The 20,056-nt window shown below is 38.8% G+C and overlaps 2 protein-coding genes across 2 annotated transcripts in view; one reads left to right on the forward strand and one right to left on the reverse strand.

Annotated features, from left to right (window-relative positions):
• scp2a (sterol carrier protein 2a) overlaps positions 1-2,591 on the forward strand; it is a 28,177-nt gene extending 25,586 nt beyond the window's left edge. The window contains exons 15-16 of the mRNA XM_038718528.1: positions 82-161; positions 1,701-2,591. Coding sequence (XP_038574456.1) covers positions 82-161; positions 1,701-1,796 — 176 coding nt within the window. The 3' untranslated portion in view covers positions 1,797-2,591. The remainder of the gene's footprint in view (positions 1-81; positions 162-1,700) is intronic.
• Positions 2,592-14,227: 11,636 nt separating this feature from the next.
• slc1a7a (solute carrier family 1 member 7a) overlaps positions 14,228-20,056 on the reverse strand; it is a 31,547-nt gene continuing 25,718 nt past the window's right edge. The window contains exons 8-11 of the mRNA XM_038718529.1: positions 19,368-19,562; positions 17,437-17,571; positions 17,018-17,117; positions 14,228-15,580 (exon numbers count right to left, since the gene is read on the reverse strand). Coding sequence (XP_038574457.1) covers positions 15,314-15,580; positions 17,018-17,117; positions 17,437-17,571; positions 19,368-19,562 — 697 coding nt within the window. The 3' untranslated portion in view covers positions 14,228-15,313. The remainder of the gene's footprint in view (positions 15,581-17,017; positions 17,118-17,436; positions 17,572-19,367; positions 19,563-20,056) is intronic.

A 20,056-nucleotide genomic window follows, 5' to 3' on the forward strand; every position in this document is an offset into this window, starting at 1 on the left:
TGTGAATTTTTAGTTCTGCTGCATTTTAAATATTGTGGTAATTAGCCGTAATTATTAAGTTCCACTTTTTTTCCCTTTTAGGTAAAAAGGCAGACTGCACCTTATCCATGAGTGATGATGATCTTCTGGATCTGATGACTGGAAAGTTGAACGCACAAACTGTATGTTACGTATACGTATTAACCATATCTTTGTTTTTCTGTTTTACACATGAACGAAATGAAAGAGTTGGAAAAAAGTTACATTTACTATAAAAAATTTTATTATTGTGTCATGCATAAATTACATACCTAAATAAAATGCCCTACCCAAACAGGCTTATAAGACACCATTATTTAGGAAAAGAGATCAAGAACATAAACAAAACTTAAACAAAAGTGGCATTTTAGGAAAAGGAAAAATAGTTCTGTTTCGGCTCACAGATAAACCAAGTCATACCACACTTTACTGCTCATTATGGCTTTATTTATTTACTCTGGTTTTCACAAAGTGCTCATGAAGAAATAACCTGTTATGAGCATGATTAGGCGAGACTGCAACTTGACCTCGTAAATATAACCGACAGAAAAAAGGCATTTAGTACCGAGTCTAGTTATGGTGTGGTTGCTATGTTTCGCTCATTTTACTCCATCTTATTGGGGAACTGGGGACTTAACAGAGCAAGAGACGAGTTCTGTTTTTCACTGCTGTTTTAATTCCTTTTCACCTTCTGAAAAATCCCTGCACTCACAGTAACATGTCTTACCATGAAAATAATTAATATAGGCTTTATGTCGCTTTTACATATTGGTGTGTCTAGAGGCTCCTGGATATCAGGCTTTTGTAAACTGTACACATCTCATTGGGGGGTAAAAAAAGGGGGGGGGGGGGAGACTACTCCAATCACATTCTGACGTCTGACACTTGGAGCCTCTTGTTAGCTCTTAGAAACCTACTCATTATTTTCAAGGAGCTCTACTATTTTATTCTCTTATCACCAAGTGTGTGGCAAATGTTTGAACCTGGTTATTTCCTACCCTTAAACTATAGAGGCCCCTAGCTTTAATGTTCTTGGCAAGTGGATGCCACTTATATTTACACAACCGGAGGCTAAAATGCCCCAATCCAGCTGCAACAGCAAATAATCTTAACAAACCACAAATGTGAAAACTTGGTTTTTCCTTGCCACGTTTCTTTCTGAGAAGACCGATCAAAGGATGGCAGAATTAGATTTGTATATTTAAAATATTACAATGACTCTCAGCAAAGCCAAGTTACTATTAAGTGGTTTTAGTGCCTGTGGGGGTTAACTTAAAGTGCACGTTATTAGCTAGATAAATATCAACAAAAGGAAATAAAATGAATTCGGTCCATTATGCCCAAAAGCCTCAATCCTTGCTCTGTTTTATAATTTTCACTTCACTGCCACTCGGAGCACAGAGACATGGCATAGGAATATGGGCACTGACTGGTCACTTGACAGAATATCCTGCCACAAAGAGGTCTTTATTTAACACAGCACATAATTTGGTGTTGCACTTTATAGTGACTCACTAAAAGCATCTTTTCCAGTATGTCATTAGATTTGTCTGACAAAAACTTGTCAGGTTTTCAGTAGTTTTTCATTGTATCAGAGATGCATCTTCCAGTGACAAAGTATTATTACAAATGCAATTTGATGAAGTAAATTGCTGAATTTCCATTTATTTTACTCTCCTCAGGCGTTCTTCAAAGGTAAACTGAAGGTCACTGGGAACGTGGGCATGGCTCTGAAGCTGCAGAACCTCCAGGTTTCACCAGGCAAGGCCAAGCTGTGAGACCCGGAGCTACCCTTTTTGTCCTCTGAGCAACACTTTAACCACAAATTTGTTGGAAAACCTAATCCTTCCTATTAAATTTTGCTAATTGACAAGCTCATTGAATACTTTGATAATGTGTTTGATTTTGAGATACGGACCATAAAGTCTCAGTTCCAGCTGCTACTGATATCAGATCAAACTGTATAATATATACCCAACTGGTAATTATTACTGTTATTGTTGGATCTTCTGGATCCACCATCTTTAGGTCTCGTATAAATTCCGAAGCAATGCAGTGAATCTGTAGGAGCTGATAGGTTATCAACAACATCACTGTGCATCTAATTGTAAATCTGTGAATGAAATTATGCTTGTAGTTTAAAGCCATTTTTGGCCTCAACCATTTTGATAGATAATTTTGCATAGAATATATATCTGTAAATTATAGCAGTTGTGTGACATTAAAAAAAAAAAAAATTTTCTGACTAACAAAATTCTGATGTTTTTTTTTTCCCCCCTTAAAGGTGGGTCAGTAATTATTTCTCTTTTATAAATCTTTCTCTTTCTCTTATCATATTATCAACCTGTTTCATTATCAATATTTTGTGGTTCACAGTTCTCATATGTAGAGGAGTTAAATCAGTTACAGCATGAGATCTTAAATATTAGGTTTTTTTTGGAAAATACTAAGAATATTTGAGCCATCATTTGCTGTGGTGTTTTTTTTTGTTTTTTTTTTACTATGTCATCATATTTTTGTAAATATAATAAATCTATAAAGCGAAAGTAGGCAAATAAAACTCAGAAGTTGTATGTGTGTGCACTTACAGTTCTTCCATTCAGGTGCAAATAGAATGCCTTGTTCTGATCTGGTGTGGCTCACTGAGGCAACAGTGCACCACTAACATTTTACAGCTAGTTCAGTCAGTAAACTCATGTGGAACAGATACATATGTGCACGTAGACTGTGTACAGTGTTGATGTTTGGAGCCTAAGCTCTGAACTCGCCACAAGTAAACAACAAGCTCAGCTTAGCACACCAGGGAGTGGGGAGTGACGATAATAACCTTCCAAAGCCTACAGGTGGATTCTGGGGTGGAGGTGGGGCTTTTGAAATTACCTGAATAACAACAGTGTTCATGGCAGCAAATGATGGCGTACAATAGTTTTCAGGTGAGACATTAGGTGAATTCATATAATGTGAAAATGGCTTCACTTCATTCATGATATTTGGCGAGTATTTACACTTGGAAAATATTGAAACCAAGTTGTGCTGAGCCTGGTGTTTACTTGTGGTGAGTGACTGTATCGGAGCTGAGACAATAAATACCAACTCTGTACATTTTCTATTGTCAATTGCAAATACATATTACAGGAGTTAGGTGACTGACTTTGCTGATGTCTTTGTTTTGTTCCAGAGACCTGATTTTTCCCCCCCTAGATTTATTGTGTTTTTTTCTGCATGTATAGGGAAAGTTTCAAGTTTTTTTTTTTTTTAAGGACAAACTATATTGTACCCCATTAACATTTTAGAGACTCTACCAGAATAAATGTATTTGTTTGGAACAAGGTCAAATACTTTAGTTTGAACTATCTAGCTTGTAACTACAGCACAGTTCTCTACTTTTTACTGGTTAGAATCCAAATGAAGGGATTTCAGTTGTTTTTGTTGCTGTTTTTTGTTTTCCTAGCCTTTGTGCCCTACTTACCTCTTTCTCCATTTTCCATCTATTAGTGATTTTATTTCAGAGTTGATCCAGACCTCTCCCTGTTAGCCTCCCCCGCTCCGCCCACAACTGTGCACCTTCTGCCAGATCCAGCCTATGTTCCTAATTGCTCCTATCCGGCCAACTCCCTTTAGCCCACCAACCATCCTGTCCCTTTGCCAGGTGGCCAGCTGGCCAAATGGTGATATTCAGATGCTGCCCAAGCTGCATGGCTGACCTTTCTCACTGACCATTAACAGTGAGCTAATGGGTTTCTAGGAGATATACTGTATCAAGCGCAGCGTGAAGGGGTGGGGTGAGGTGAAGCGGAGTGGTGTTATCTCAGGATTTTAATGTTTGGTTCGCCTCAAGTCAACTTAAGAAGCTCAGCTCAGTCTGTAAAACAAAACCATTCAAACTAAACATACAAAAAACCCATTGTGTGACGCCCATTGATTGAATGCGAGACTCCGGTTCCTTCACAGATGTTTATTAACACCGTAGAACTAAAAGTTCAGGTAAACAAAATAAAAGACAGCATCAATATTGACATCATTGCATAAATAGCATTAGCACTGTAGTCAGGGCTAATAAAGAACACAGTAATACTGACCACTTTAGCCTGCTTCTCAACCAACGGCAGAGTCATTTCCCAGAAGCAATCTTCACAGTCAAAGAATATGATTCTTCAACTTACACAGTTGTAGCAAACACCACAACATATGGAGTAACATAAAGAAACAAACTAGCAGGTAACCTCACCACTGCAGGTACGTCTTTTTCTCTCATGAAGCTTACTGACCTACAGGCCCTACTTCCGGGTTTTGTCATGTCAAAATATAAGTATTTCAAAATAAATACAATAAAACCTGGCTGCCTTTACACATTGATTATTTTGTTTCAAAACAGAATTATAAAAACAAACAAACAAAAAACACAAGGTTTTTTTTTTTTTTCTGTTTTAAAACCAAAACGGAAAAATATTGATATTTAATGTGTAAAGTGTAGCTTTTTGTGTTACACTTGATAAACCTGCAGCCGATTCACTTGGGCAAGGGCTGCCTGATTAAATGTGATTAAGATGAGCTTTTCCTTGAACATCAACATAGGTGAGTTTCTAGTTAGAAAAACAGGATGCTTACGTTCAGTTTGTAACTCACTAGCAACTGGGACAGAAGTTGCCTAAAGCTGATGATACATGGGGCAACTTTTTGAGCAATCTTGCCGGGCAATCTTGCTAGGGGCAAGTCCAACTATGTTTTGAACAGATAGCGGGGGGCGGAGTGGTGGGGGAAGGGGATTAAGGTAGTAATCTTTACTCATTACCACTGACGGCAACGTTGCCCAGCACGATTACTCTAAAAGTTGCTCTGTGTATCATCAGTTTAAGAATCCTCCGGTTTTTAGGATTTCTTCAGTATCAAATTTCTTCAGTGATAGTTGTCAGTAGCCTACATCCTGTGGTACACAGCAAACATGAACTGTTATTAGTGAAATCGGCGAGCTGTAGTTCTATATTAAAGAATGATAGGGATTAAAAGGTTCAGGTAATTTTAGTTCAGCATCTCTACACTGACCTGGTCAGCATTAACCTGCCGTCAGGCCCTGGGGAAGAAAGGTTTTGTAGGCCCACAATAAAAACAATAAAAATGTGTAATGAACATGTTTGTCTATACAGAAAAGTAGAAATTAGTTTCTCTCGGGAGATATAAGGAAGACAGTATTCCACAAAGAAAATGCACAACAACAACAATGTAAAACCTCCACAGGCTACTGGAAAGCAGTAAATAGAGCATCGTCTTACCTTTTTATAAGTGCTTTCATCTTGTCTTCTTTGTAGAAAAAGCCTTGATTATGTTGGTAAAATCCAACTGACTTAGCCTACTGCCACTATAGGTTCTGTGGCATAAATTTGAATTGGCTACACCACATGCCACAACTATTTCTCTAATGTCCTATCATGCTTCCCATGTGGGTCACTTGTAAACTGGTTCTATCAGCAGCCAAAAACATGAATATCAAGTGATGGAGAGAAAATTCGACAAACTACAAAACAATGTGATTATTTATTGGCTCATGATAGGCCCTGTCTTCGTAGGCCCTGGGGCTTAAGCGCCAGTAAGCCCGTGCATTAAAGCGGGCTTGGTCGCAAGATGACCTGGTGCGCTGGAGGGTTGGTGATTTCCTCTGGCTGGATGAAGCCCGACAGACCACAGCTGCTGCAAACAACAGGAGGCGCACGTGTACAGCAGCCAGTTAGTTTGAAAACCAGGGATACAACCAGGGCTTGACATTAACACCCGCCAAACGCGGGTGGATTTCGGCCGTGGCGGGTAACACACTCCCACTAGCCACTTTGGCGTGTTGAAAAATTGTAGTCTTGTCAAAAGACTGAAATAACAAACGAATTGCAATGTGACACTACGACACTACAACTCCCATGAGTACTACCTGCACATCGTGTTTGCTCATTGGTCCATTAGTGAAGGCTATTGTCTTGCGCGCTACTGACCGACGACACTGTAAACAAGAATACGTTGTGGAGATTAAACCCGCGGACTGGCAGTCGGACCGAGGGCTGTTTTGGCCTGCCGTTAATTATCAACTTAACCAGCGGCAGCGATGACAGAGCAAGCTTTTTTAATATCACGAGAATTCACGCAACAGGCACGTCTCACTATCTCACCTCTCTCGCGAGGGTGCGCACGTCAAATATGACATCCAGACTTGAGAGAGACAGAGAATATAAAAGTTGAATCTGTCACAAGGCAGCAGTCCCTTAGACTTGTGGACCGTCAGCCTCCCGTCTGCTTTTTACCTGTCATCTCACGCGACTGGTCGCATGCACACACACATCAACACAGCGTGAAGTGTGAAGAAGAAATGCACAGCAGGAGAGAAAAGGCAGGAAGAAAGTGCCCTTAAATGCTGTAAAATTACAGATATATTCATGAATAAGGGACGTGGTGTTACTACTAGCAGGGGTACCCTTATATCACATGAAATCGTCATATCACAACTACATTTCCAGAGTTGATTATTAAAATATAGAACTATGTTTTAATAAAAGTTGTCATGCCATGGGAAAGCACAAGATGCGTCTGTATGGGAATAATCTGGAAAAAAGACCTGTATACTTGTTTCATATCTCTAGTTACTCAGAGCGACCACAGCTTCCTGATGATAAACATAAATCCAGTTTTATCTTTTTAATTAAACTTTTACACCCATGCAGCAGTTTTATTATATAAAATAAGAAGCTACTATTTTAATGTGTTTATCTTAATGGACTACAGGTTTTCAAAAAAGGAGCTTTACACTCAACCTTATCAGAGCTGATAATGAGTGATAATATTAGTGCATTTTAGCACGCCATTGTCAACTGTAATCTTATAAAACGTAATTTCCCCAAAACAAAAATGTGGCTAGTAACTTTGGAAAACATTGTCACAGTGACTAGTGACCACAAAAATTAATGTTAAGCCCTGGATACAACACCGGTCATAGATAGAACAAGCTGCTTTGTTTTTCCATTGTGGTTTTAAAACAGTAAAACCAATTGTTTTTTGTTTTTTCCGATTTGGGTTTGAAACAAAATAATCAAAGAATGAACCATACACGGATTCAGTACTGTCATCTTTTCACTTGAATGTCATACCTGGGTAAAATGCCAGGCATGATGTGGAGCCATTTATGTGCCTCTGATGGACACAGTTACCTTGTATACGCTTAAATCTTTATCTTCCGTCTGTCTGTCATTTAGTTGGCAATTACACACATTTCCTGTAATTTGTTCTCCAAGGTGGTCTTGTAACAGCGTTTATCTGACATTTGTAGCCCAGTCTTGCTTGTAAGCTGCTCTTGTTGCTCTTGCACAGATCTTTTGCTATAAAAAAGCAAAGCAACCCAATCACTCACATCCCACCTTATAGCACACATAAATGGTTACACAACCTTTCTTTGGACCTATAGCCTTCATATTTATGTAACCTGCTGTACTGGTGCTGTGTGCAGCATATATATTTGCTTTTCTGTACTTTTGAAAGTAGATTTCTGTGGATATTAGGCTCTTATTACAGCCCTGTTTTAAGAAACATTCAAAAATTCTTATTGCAAGGTATAACATGACAAAATGTAAATTATATGAGGTGTGTACAATAAATATACCTAAAATTATTTTGAATTGGAAATCCCCTGCAAGGTAGAGATACATGAGCTTATTTGGTCAGCCATGACAATAAGAGATTTAATTCTTCATATTAAAACACCCTTGAATAGGAAAATGTCATAAATATATATTTTTTGTGGTTTTAGATTTTTAGCACTAAAGTCCTTGAAATAATTTATCGACATATTTAGAATGCACCTAAGTGCCATAGTGTGCATGAATATGGAGATTTTACCTGAGCCAAATTTTTGGGCACAGGCACCTTTTTCCAGAAAAAACGGCTAAAATAACAAACCCAAAATGAATCAGGAATAACCCCTCAACCATTTGGCCTAGATGCATAATTCTGGTCTCCTTTGAAAAGTCAGAAGCTAAGGAATATAAATCCATAAATTAACAGATTTATTTTACCATTACAGACTAAATGGAGATGCAATAAAGAAAAAATCTGATATTTTCAACTTCGCCTTGTAAAAAAGCTATATTTTAATGCAATTAACCATCAAAACCATCATAAGAAGTTTATAATGCAACTGAATATCTTCTAATACACCTAAAATGCAATTCTAACTGTAAATCTGATGAAAATAAACTAAAATACAACAGTTATCATACAACATTTTTAAAATATACCTGGTGAATGTCCATATTTTGGCAATATTTACTGTTAAAATGTTGACTTTTATTGGTAGATATCCTTAAAACACTTTTTCTGTCCATACAACCAAGTTCCAAATGACAAAACATTGAAATATTGATAACAGTGAGTATTCATCACCACCCATGCTTTACAGGCCTGTAGATTGAGAAGGGAACATCCCACAGAGATTGGGCTTGAGCAGACCTTTCATTTGATACCATGCATGTCTATGTATCTCCAACGGGTTGGCCACAAAATGGCAAAAATCATCATGTGTTTCCTCTGCTGAAATGTCAAGAGCAGGCAGGTGGCTCGCAGGTATTGCGCAATAATCAAGATGGCGCCCGCTGAAACTTGAAGCAACAACATTGGCGGATTTTGGAAGTCAGTAATTTCGCCCACAGCACGGCTGCCCCTGGTACCATCACTTTTCAACAGGTAGTGAAGTGCTCCCAGGTGCACTTGGCTTGCATTGAACCAGGACTCTGGCTTGTCTTTACTCATTTGACTGCTCAGTTGGCTTTGGTTTACATTGGAATTTGTTCAGGTTTGAATAGGACTTTGCTAATATGTTAATAGGTAAACAGATCCTTTTGTACTGTATGCCTTTGAGAGAAGATGCAGCTTGTCAGGTTTGAATAGGACTTTGCTAATATGTTAATAGGTAAACAGATCCTTTTGTACTGTATGCCTTTGAGAGAAGATGCAGCTTGTCAGATTTCTAAATAAAACGTTAAATATTATATGTGTATATACACTTTAATGACTTTTCAGTCCGTGAAATGTCATTTTTTTGAACCTTCATTGCACATACAGTTCTTGTAATTTAGCCTAAGCCTAATTTTCTAAAAAACGTAAAAAAGGAACTCCAAGAGTATACTGTTTGTGCATTTTTGATATATTTTTCATTTCTTGATGTTTTCTTTTTTACAGAGTTGGTACATTATAAACTACAGTGAAATGTTTCTTTTAACAAAAACAAATGCAGCTCTGGAAACATACTGACATGGTAGTAAAATCTATATTTTTAAAACTTTTGAAATACATACATGTACAGCATATATCACATACATATGGACAGAGTTCAGAGTATGACCTGTGATTGTCGACTTGTGGTTGTTGCTGTTTTGGTGTACGTCAGTAACGCACCGGTCCTGCATGCTTCTGCTTTGGTCGTTTAAGGCAAAAAGGGAATACAATGAGGTGCAAAGACAACTTAACATGACTTCAACACAAGGGCAAACACTTGTCCTTGTTATCGACGTGACTTTCATCACCTTTTTGCCTTGATTCTGGCAATGGCCGTTCAGGTAGAGGCAGAGTACCCACTTAGACCCAGGACAACAAAGCAGAGAAGAGAAGTGTAGGGAAAGATGGGACAATTTGGGACTTTTTTTTCCTGAATGTGAACCAAACCGTTAAACTGCATATGTGTGTTAAAATGAAGGTTTCTTGCTCAATTATCTTGTATTGTCCCACCTTGTATCTGTGTCGTGCGTGTTATTTAGTCAGTGAATCAAGAACAGGATGACAAAAAACAACAACAAAGAAATATACAAAAACCCCAACCAATATCATGCTAAAAGTATACCAAACCAGATCATAATGAATATAAAGAGATATGAGTGAACGTTGTCAGTTTTTCCCCCCACAGCTATTGAGTTCTCCATTTCCGCTCCTTTGAGATGGGCTGACTCACAGATCTGGGAGGATGTTAGTGAAACCTCGAAACAGGAGCAGTTCTGCGCTCTGTCAGCTACAGCAGCACACTGTCACTGCTGGTATCAAATTATACATCTCTGATAAATATGTACACACACAAACATACACAATCAAATGTGGATCATCATTTAAGTTATGTAGAAAAAAAATGAGTCTTTTTCCCCCCAAGGTCATCTGCATTCGTCCACTCTAGGCCACTCTCCTTCTCGGAGGGGAAAAGCACGTGAACTTAGTCACCTCAATCTTTAATCTGTCTTCCTCTCCTGCTGGCCCTATTGCTATGGATGAGCGAGAAGCTGTTGGCAGGGCAGCTGTTTTTATACATTAGTCTCCAGCCCGTTCATATCAACGGAACAGTGGTCCTTGTCCCTGTGCTCTCTCTTGTGGTGAGAGGAGTGAGCGTGTTTCTTCTTCTCTATCGGCCGGATCCCCTCCTCCAGCTGGATCAGGCGAGCCACATCCGGGGAGAGGTGGTCCTGCTTGCTGCCTGGCGGAGGTGGCTGGTAGCAGCCGTTCTTCTGGTTCTGGTAGGTCATCATCTGCTGGATGCTTATCATGGGCTTGGTTTCACAGATCAGAGGCACCTGGTGGACGCAGTGATCAGAAGTGGAGTGACTTAGAATCAGGCAATTCTCATGTGTGTCATAGAAAAAAGCTTGGATAGTGACATGGATAGTAAGGCTGGATAGTGACATGTTTTGGTTAATGCATGGATTATAGACAGCTTTCACATTGACAGAAGTGATTTAATGGCACGATGACACTGCCACTTGTTACACCATTATCAGAATCAATTCGGGCATTTTTGATGAATGAGTAAACCTAAAGCTTGATACCACTCTCATGTCTGTGTCAACTCTGGAGCTAGAGCTGGGTGTTTTTTAGCCTAGCTCAGCATAACAACTGGAAGCAGGGGAAACAGCTAGCCTGACTGCATTTTCAGACTGAATACTAGGAGAATATAAGGCTGTGTTCAGACTGCAGGCCAAAGTGACCCATATCCGATTTTTTTGCTCGTATGTGACTCAGATCTGATGTTTTTACAACAGTGTGAACAGGCCAAGTCACATGGAATCTGATCTTTTCCAGTTCGGATTAGGGCCACTATCATATGTGGTCCAATTTGAAATGCGAAATGTGACGTTACTCTAGAGCAGCTGTTCCCCCTCCAGACGGAGCCGCCCGTGATGAATGAAAAAGCTCCACCAAGGCCATTATTATACATGTGGCTCTCTTCCTCCTCTATCTTGCTACAGTAACAGTAATGAATGTAATGGAAAGGATAGAAAGTTGTGAACATTTATCATAATTCGGGAGAGATGTGACCCCGGGAGGAAACCAGGAGAGGGCGATGAAATACGGGATAATAGGGAGAGTTAGCAAGTATATATTCATGAATAAGGGACGTGGTGTTACTACTAGCAGGGGTACCCTTATATCACATGAAATCGTCATATCACAACTACATTTCCAGAGTTGATTATTAAAATATAGAACTATGTTTTAATAAAAGTTGTCATGCCATGGGAAAGCACAAGATGCGTCTGTATGGGAATAATCTGGAAAAAAGACCTGTATACTTGTTTCATATCTCTAATTACTCAGAGCGACCACAGCTTCCTGATGATAAACATAAATCCAGTTTTATCTTTTTAATTAAACTTTTACACCCATGCAGCAGTTTTATTATATAAAATAAGAAGCTACTATTTTAATGTGTTTATCTTAATGGACTACAGGTTTTCAAAAAAGGAGCTTTACACTCAACCTTATCAGAGCTGATAATGAGTGATAATATTAGTGCATTGTCAACTGTAATCTTATAAAACGTAATTTCCCCAAAACAAAAATGTGGCTAGTGAAAATGCTGCGTGGCTAGTAACTTTGGAAAACATTGTCACAGTGACTAGTGACCACAAAAATTAATGTTAAGCCCTGGATACAACACCGGTCATAGATAGAACAAAACGCTGCTTTGTTTTTCCATTGTGGTTTTAAAACAGTAAAACCAATTGTTTTTTGTTTTTTCCGATTTGGGTTTGAAACAAAATAATCAAAGAATGAACCATACACGGATTCAGTACTGTCATCTTTTCACTTGAATGTCATACCTGGGTAAAATGCCAGGCATGATGTGGAGCCATTTATGTGCCTCTGATGGACACAGTTACCTTGTATACGCTTAAATCTTTATCTTCCGTCTGTCTGTCATTTAGTTGGCAATTACACACATTTCCTGTAATTTGTTCTCCAAGGTGGTCTTGTAACAGCGTTTATCTGACATTTGTAGCCCAGTCTTGCTTGTAAGCTGCTCTTGTTGCTCTTGCACAGATCTTTTGCTATAAAAAAGCAAAGCAACCCAATCACTCACATCACACCTTATAGCACACATAAATGGTTACACAACCTTTCTTTGGACCTATAGCCTTCATATTTATGTAACCTGCTGTACTGGTGCTGTGTGCAGCATATATTTGCTTTTCTGTACTTTTGAAAGTAGATTTCTGTGGATATTAGGCTCTTATTACAGCCCTGTTTTAAGAAACATTCAAAAATTCTTATTGCAAGGTATAACATGACAAAATGTAAATTATATGAGGTGTGTACAATAAATATACCTAAAATTATTTTGAATTGGAAATCCCCTGCAAGGTAGAGATACATGAGCTTATTTGGTCAGCCATGACAATAAGAGATTTAATTCTTCATATTAAAACACCCTTGAATAGGAAAATGTCATAAATATATATTTTTTGTGGTTTTAGATTTTTAGCACTAAAGTCCTTGAAATAATTTATCGACATATTTAGAATGCACCTAAGTGCCATACTGTGCTTGAATATGGAGATTTTACCTGAGCCAAATTTTTGGGCACAGGCACCTTTTTCCAGAAAAAACGGCTAAAATAACAAACCCAAAATGAATCAGGAATAACCCCTCAACCATTTGGCCTAGATGCATAATTCTGGTCTCCTTTGAAAAGTCAGAAGCTAAGGAATATAAATCCATAAATTAACAGATTTATTTTACCATTACAGACTAAATGGAGATGCAATAAAGAAAAAATCTGATATTTTCAACTTCGCCTTGTAAAAAAGCTATATTTTAATGCAATTAACCATCAAAACCATCATAAGAAGTTTATAATGCAACTGAATATCTTCTAATACACCTAAAATGCAATTCTAACTGTAAATCTGATGAAAATAAACTAAAATACAACAGTTATCATACAACATTTTTAAAATATACCTGGTGAATGTCCATATTTTGGCAATATTTACTGTTAAAATGTTGACTTTTATTGGTAGATATCCTTAAAACACTTTTTCTGTCCATACAACCAAGTTCCAAATGATAAAACATTGAAATATTGATAACAGTGAGTATTCATCACCACCCATGCTTTACAGGCCTGTAGATTGAGAAGGGAACATCCCACAGAGATTGGGCTTGAGCAGACCTTTCATTTGATACCATGCATGTCTATGTATCTCCAACGGGTTGGCCACAAAATGGCAAAAATCATCATGTGTTTCCTCTGCTGAAATGTCAAGAGCAGGCAGGTGGCTCGCAGGTATTGCGCAATAATCAAGATGGCGCCCGCTGAAACTTGAAGCAACAACATTGGCGGATTTTGGAAGTCAGTAATTTCGCCCACAGCACGGCTGCCCCTGGTACCATCACTTTTCAACAGGTAGTGAAGTGCTCCCAGGTGCACTTGGCTTGCATTGAACCAGGACTCTGGCTTGTCTTTACTCATTTGACTGCTCAGTTGGCTTTGGTTTACATTGGAATTTGTTCAGGTTTGAATAGGACTTTGCTAATATGTTAATAGGTAAACAGATCCTTTTGTACTGTATGCCTTTGAGAGAAGATGCAGCTTGTCAGGTTTGAATAGGACTTTGCTAATATGTTAATAGGTAAACAGATCCTTTTGTACTGTATGCCTTTGAGAGAAGATGCAGCTTGTCAGATTTCTAAATAAAACGTTAAATATTATATGTGTATATATACACTTTAATGACTTTTCAGTCCGTGAAATGTCATTTTTTTGAACCTTCATTGCACATACAGTTCTTGTAATTTAGCCTAAGCCTAATTTTCTAAAAAACGTAAAAAAGGAACTCCAAGAGTATACTGTTTGTGCATTTTTGATATATTTTTCATTTCTTGATGTTTTCTTTTTACAGAGTTGGTACATTATAAACTACAGTGAAATGTTTCTTTTAACAAAAACAAATGCAGCTCTGGAAACATACTGACATGGTAGTAAAATCTATATTTTTAAAACTTTTGAAATACATACATGTACAGCATATATCACATACATATGGACAGAGTTCAGAGTATGACCTGTGATTGTCGACTTGTGGTTGTTGCTGTTTTGGTGTACGTCAGTAACGCACCGGTCCTGCATGCTTCTGCTTTGGTCGTTTAAGGCAAAAAGGGAATACAATGAGGTGCAAAGACAACTTAACATGACTTCAACACAAGGGCAAACACTTGTCCTTGTTATCGACATGACTTTCATCACCTTTTTGCCTTGATTCTGGCAATGGCCGTTCAGGTAGAGGCAGAGTACCCACTTAGACCCAGGACAACAAAGCAGAGAAGAGAAGTGTAGGGAAAGATGGGACAATTTGGGACTTTTTTTTCCTGAATGTGAACCAAACCGTTAAACTGCATATGTGTGTTAAAATGAAGGTTTCTTGCTCAATTATCTTGTATTGTCCCACCTTGTATCTGTGTCGTGCGTGTTATTTAGTCAGTGAATCAAGAACAGGATGACAAAAAACAACAACAAAGAAATATACAAAAACCCCAACCAATATCATGCTAAAAGTATACCAAACCAGATCATAATGAATATAAAGAGATATGAGTGAACGTTGTCAGTTTTTCCCCCCACAGCTATTGAGTTCTCCATTTCCGCTCCTTTGAGATGGGCTGACTCACAGATCTGGGAGGATGTTAGTGAAACCTCGAAACAGGAGCAGTTCTGCGCTCTGTCAGCTACAGCAGCACACTGTCACTGCTGGTATCAAATTATACATCTCTGATAAATATGTACACACACAAACATACACAATCAAATGTGGATCATCATTTAAGTTATGTAGAAAAAAAATGAGTCTTTTTCCCCCCAAGGTCATCTGCATTCGTCCACTCTAGGCCACTCTCCTTCTCGGAGGGGAAAAGCACGTGAACTTAGTCACCTCAATCTTTAATCTGTCTTCCTCTCCTGCTGGCCCTATTGCTATGGATGAGCGAGAAGCTGTTGGCAGGGCAGCTGTTTTTATACATTAGTCTCCAGCCCGTTCATATCAACGGAACAGTGGTCCTTGTCCCTGTGCTCTCTCTTGTGGTGAGAGGAGTGAGCGTGTTTCTTCTTCTCTATCGGCCGGATCCCCTCCTCCAGCTGGATCAGGCGAGCCACATCCGGGGAGAGGTGGTCCTGCTTGCTGCCTGGCGGAGGTGGCTGGTAGCAGCCGTTCTTCTGGTTCTGGTAGGTCATCATCTGCTGGATGCTTATCATGGGCTTGGTTTCACAGATCAGAGGCACCTGGTGGACGCAGTGATCAGAAGTGGAGTGACTTAGAATCAGGCAATTCTCATGTGTGTCATAGAAAAAAGCTTGGATAGTGACATGGATAGTAAGGCTGGATAGTGACATGTTTTGGTTAATGCATGGATTATAGACAGCTTTCACATTGACAGAAGTGATTTAATGGCACGATGACACTGCCACTTGTTACACCATTATCAGAATCAATTCGGGCATTTTTGATGAATGAGTAAACCTAAAGCTTGATACCACTCTCATGTCTGTGTCAACTCTGGAGCTAGAGCTGGGTGTTTTTTAACCTAGCTCAGCATAACAACTGGAAGCAGGGGAAACAGCTAGCCTGACTGCATTTTCAGACTGAATACTAGGAGAATATAAGGCTGTGTTCAGACTGCAGGCCAAAGTGAATCATATCCGATTTTTTTGCTCGTATGTGACTCAGATCTGATGTTTTGTGTGAACAGGCCAAGTCACATGGAATCTGATCTTTTCCAGTTCGGATTAGGGCCACTTTCATATGTGGTCCAATTTGAAATGCGAAATGTGACGTTACTCTAGAGCAGCTGTTCCCCCTCCAGACGGAGCCCGTGATGAATGAAAAAGCTCCACCAAGGCCATTATTATACATGTGGCTCTCTTCCTCCTCTATCTTGCTACAGTAACAGTAATGAATGTAATGGAAGGGATAGAAAGTTGTGAACATTTATCATAATTCGGGAGAGATGTGACCCCGGGAGGAAACCAGGAGAGGGCAATGAAATACGGGATAATAGGGAGAGTTAGCAAGTATGAGCTAGCCGGAGCTAATTGGAGCCAGAGACGTTTTATAGAGCCTATAAGGACTTTGCTGTCGCTAACCTCTGTGGCTCCTTGTTTACTTCTGTATGAACAGTCTATTAGTTTTTGTTTAGTCTTTATATACTACATAGGGTTAGGGCGATGTCCACAGTGAAACCTCACAATGGACAATGATATTGTTGGGGAAATATCATCTTATGGGCTACACCTATAAAGATTTCTTTATATATGTATGTTTGTATTTAATTTTGTTTCAAACATTTATTTAAACATGAAGAAACATTTGCAATGAAGTTGAACAGTTACACATGACATGATGAGCAGTGAGCGAAGTGAAGGGCTTTTAAATCATGATGTTCATCGATTGTCCATCAGCCCAAGTCTATTGCTAAATTAGGTTAATCAACTCTTGGCTCTTACCTCATATTTAATGCATAGACACAGAGTGGTATCAATTTTATCTAACTCCCAGCAAGAAAGCTGATGAGCATGTTGAACTACTCCTTTAAATCTTCCACACAGCCTATTATAAAATTGCCTTCTACATACAAAGACTTACTGTGTTATAAGCCCTCAATTTGACTAACCAGTTTTCTGTCTGTTGCAACCTCAGAATTCCTTAATTTGGTCTCTCACCTGCTCCCCTTCTTTGACAAAATCTTTTCTGCAGATATGAGCCATTATGCCTGTGGCCAGGGCATCACCCATCACATTGACCATAGTCCGGAATCGATCCCTAAGAGATAGAATCAAAAGTCATCCACTTCATCTTCATCTCATTATACAGCCCTGTTGTGTAATGACAATACATTTACCTTATACCTTGTGTTAATGAAGCTTGGGAAAATAAAATATTATTCATAATCTAAAATCGCTTGTAGAGCTGTCAGTCATTTGGTTCACTGAGATGTTTAGGTTTATTCAATGTAGAGGCTTGTAATATTTAAAAATACATCAACTAAGGTATAAACTCCAGCTAAGAAGAAGATTGGAATGTATTTAACCACTTCCCTGATTGGAAGCTGTTTATATTGGCAATATTAACCCTTACTTACAAAGCCCAATCAACAGCAATGATGAGAGTGATGTCGTCGGTGGGCAGGCCCACAGAGGTCAACACGATCACCATGGTTACCAGTCCAGCTTGCGGGATTCCAGCTGCACCGATACTGGCTGCGGTGGCGGTGATGCTGAGAGAAAAGACAGAGGAACAGAGTGCATTTGTTTTTCTAACATACAGGAACGAGTCTTTTCAAAGGTGCATATAAGCTTCCTGAAGTACATGAGTAAAATAATAAAATGGATGGAGGAAAAATGGTGGAGTAAGTAGGCCTATGTGTGCAAGTATGAGGTACTCATATGTTACTGGAGAGTTTTTATTTTATGCTACTTTTATTAGTAGCCTTCGATGATACTACATGTCCTAGTGTAATATTGTACTTTTAACTCCACTACATTTATTTGACAGCCACAGTCAATTTGCAGATTCCTATTTGAAACACAAAACACACGATTATTTTGCAACAAGGGTTTCCGATCGGTTTTGTGCTGCATTCTGTTTTTCTGTCAACAATTGTGTGACCTTTTGACACTCAGGAAGTGCCCTAACACAGATTTCATCTACTGCTGAAGGCTGGACGGTGCTGATGACCTGTAACCAGATGCGTTGCAAGGCGTGATTACAGTTTGCCATACTATTAAGCTTTCCATTTGTTCATTTGCAGTTTACACTGAAAACTGTGGCAAAGGAGCAATTCATTGTGGTTTACGTAAATATAAGTTAAAAGAAACATCCATGTTTAAAATATAATACTTATATTTAAAAAGAAATCACAAAGTACAAATAGTAATTAAAAAGTAATTGAAAGATAAGTAATGTTAAAATTCATTTAAAATAACTAAAACCTTAAATTACTAAAATGCTAAAATGTAAATCCAACAATATAATATACAGTATCTAATACTCTGAAAGGAGCTATTCAGCATAATGCGTACTTTAAGCACATTTTGATGGTGATACCTCTGTACTTTCACTTAGCTAAAATTTTCAATGCAGGACTTTTACTTGTAAGTATTTTTACATTGAAGTGTCACAACCTTTAATTAAGTATTTGTAATACTCCTTCCACGACTGTGTAGAGAGACTGGGAGATGTGGGGAGTATGAGCAGATGTTCGGTCTGAGACCTTGAACCTCTCAAAACAATCTGACAAACTGTCCTGCTGCCGGGCTAGGGAGTTGGGGGGTTGGGATTGGGTTAGCATGCAGATGGAACAGCTCCATGGTCAACAGCCAAACGGCACGGGAACAGGATGCAGAGAGAGAAAAAAATTATTATGATTCTGGCGTGACAAGTGAGATGAGTAATACAGGTCATATGGGTTTTACTGCCAAGGGATTATGAGGGAAAGGGCACAGATTGCAGCCATGAGGAGAGGTCTGCCTAATGTTATTACAGTAGGACATGTCATGAAATTAGAGGAGGGACAGGATATTTTCCTAGACCTGGATGGGCCACAGGTAATGTGGTTGAAATTTATCAGCTTGTGGTGCTGGTGGGAGGGGACTCTCTGTCTGTTTGTCTGTCTGTGTCACTGGGGCTTCCAGACTGATTTAGCAGAAATCAGATCAGACTAAGAAGCTCATATGAGGCGTAATCTGTGTGACATTTACATATATGTGTATCTAGTAAATCCCATAATATTTTTTATTAATTCAGAATTAAACTAAATGTGTGACATTAGATTAAATCACATGTTGCACTCAAAACACCAGAAGTACGCCTGCACCATTTTTTGACCCAGATGAAATTTGCTTACATTACTATGATAAGTAAACTGAACTTATCAACAATATCAAGCCCATTGTATTGTTATTTTGCACGAAAGGCGCTATACAAATAACGTCTGATTGTTTGATTGATCAAATTTTCCATCAGAAGTCAATTTGTATGAGACAGTTCCAGTCTAAATTTAACCAGCCTTACCTGATTGTGATGATCTGTCCAAAGTCAAGCTCATAGTTATTCACTTGGGCAATGAAAATGGCTGCCACGGCCTCGTAGAGTGCGGTACCATCCATATTGATGGTGGCCCCGACAGGCAGCACGAAGCGGATGATGCGTCTGTCGATGTGGTTGTTCTCAAGGAGGCACTTGAAGGTGATAGGCAGAGTGGCAGAGCTGCAGCAGAAAATAATAAATGATTCAGATAATGTGTGCAGAGTAATCAATTGTGTGATACCACAAAATGGCTCTGGATCTGTGATTATGTGATTACTAAATGAATCACACAACATAGACATTATATTTTGTTCCAGTATTCCAAATCACAGTTTTCCCTGTGGGGGAGAATCTCGTTTTTGCCACCATGATAGTCATGAAACATCCAGTGCCATGAAACTGCCTCATGTGTCAGCGTATTTATTTACTGGATCGATTTCATTGGTACAGAAGCCCTAAAAGGCCATCCAATCAAAAAAATGTATATTTATAATATGTTTACTCCGTTTTCCAGTGATAACTGGATCATTTTCTTGTGATCTTGAGATAACAAGCTGTAGCTCAATACAAGGGTTGACAGGTGCATTTCTTTAGGATAATTTCAGAAAAACTTCCAGTGTCACTGGTTAGCTCAGTTGGTAGAGCAGGGGACTCATAAGAAAAGGATTTTGTGT

Source organism: Micropterus salmoides, unplaced genomic scaffold (genome assembly GCF_014851395.1).
Source record: "Micropterus salmoides isolate LMB-PRFRI ecotype aquatic unplaced genomic scaffold, ASM1485139v1 Ms_hic_scaffold_14, whole genome shotgun sequence".
In the NCBI taxonomy this organism is placed as follows: domain Eukaryota; kingdom Metazoa; phylum Chordata; class Actinopteri; order Centrarchiformes; family Centrarchidae; genus Micropterus; species Micropterus salmoides.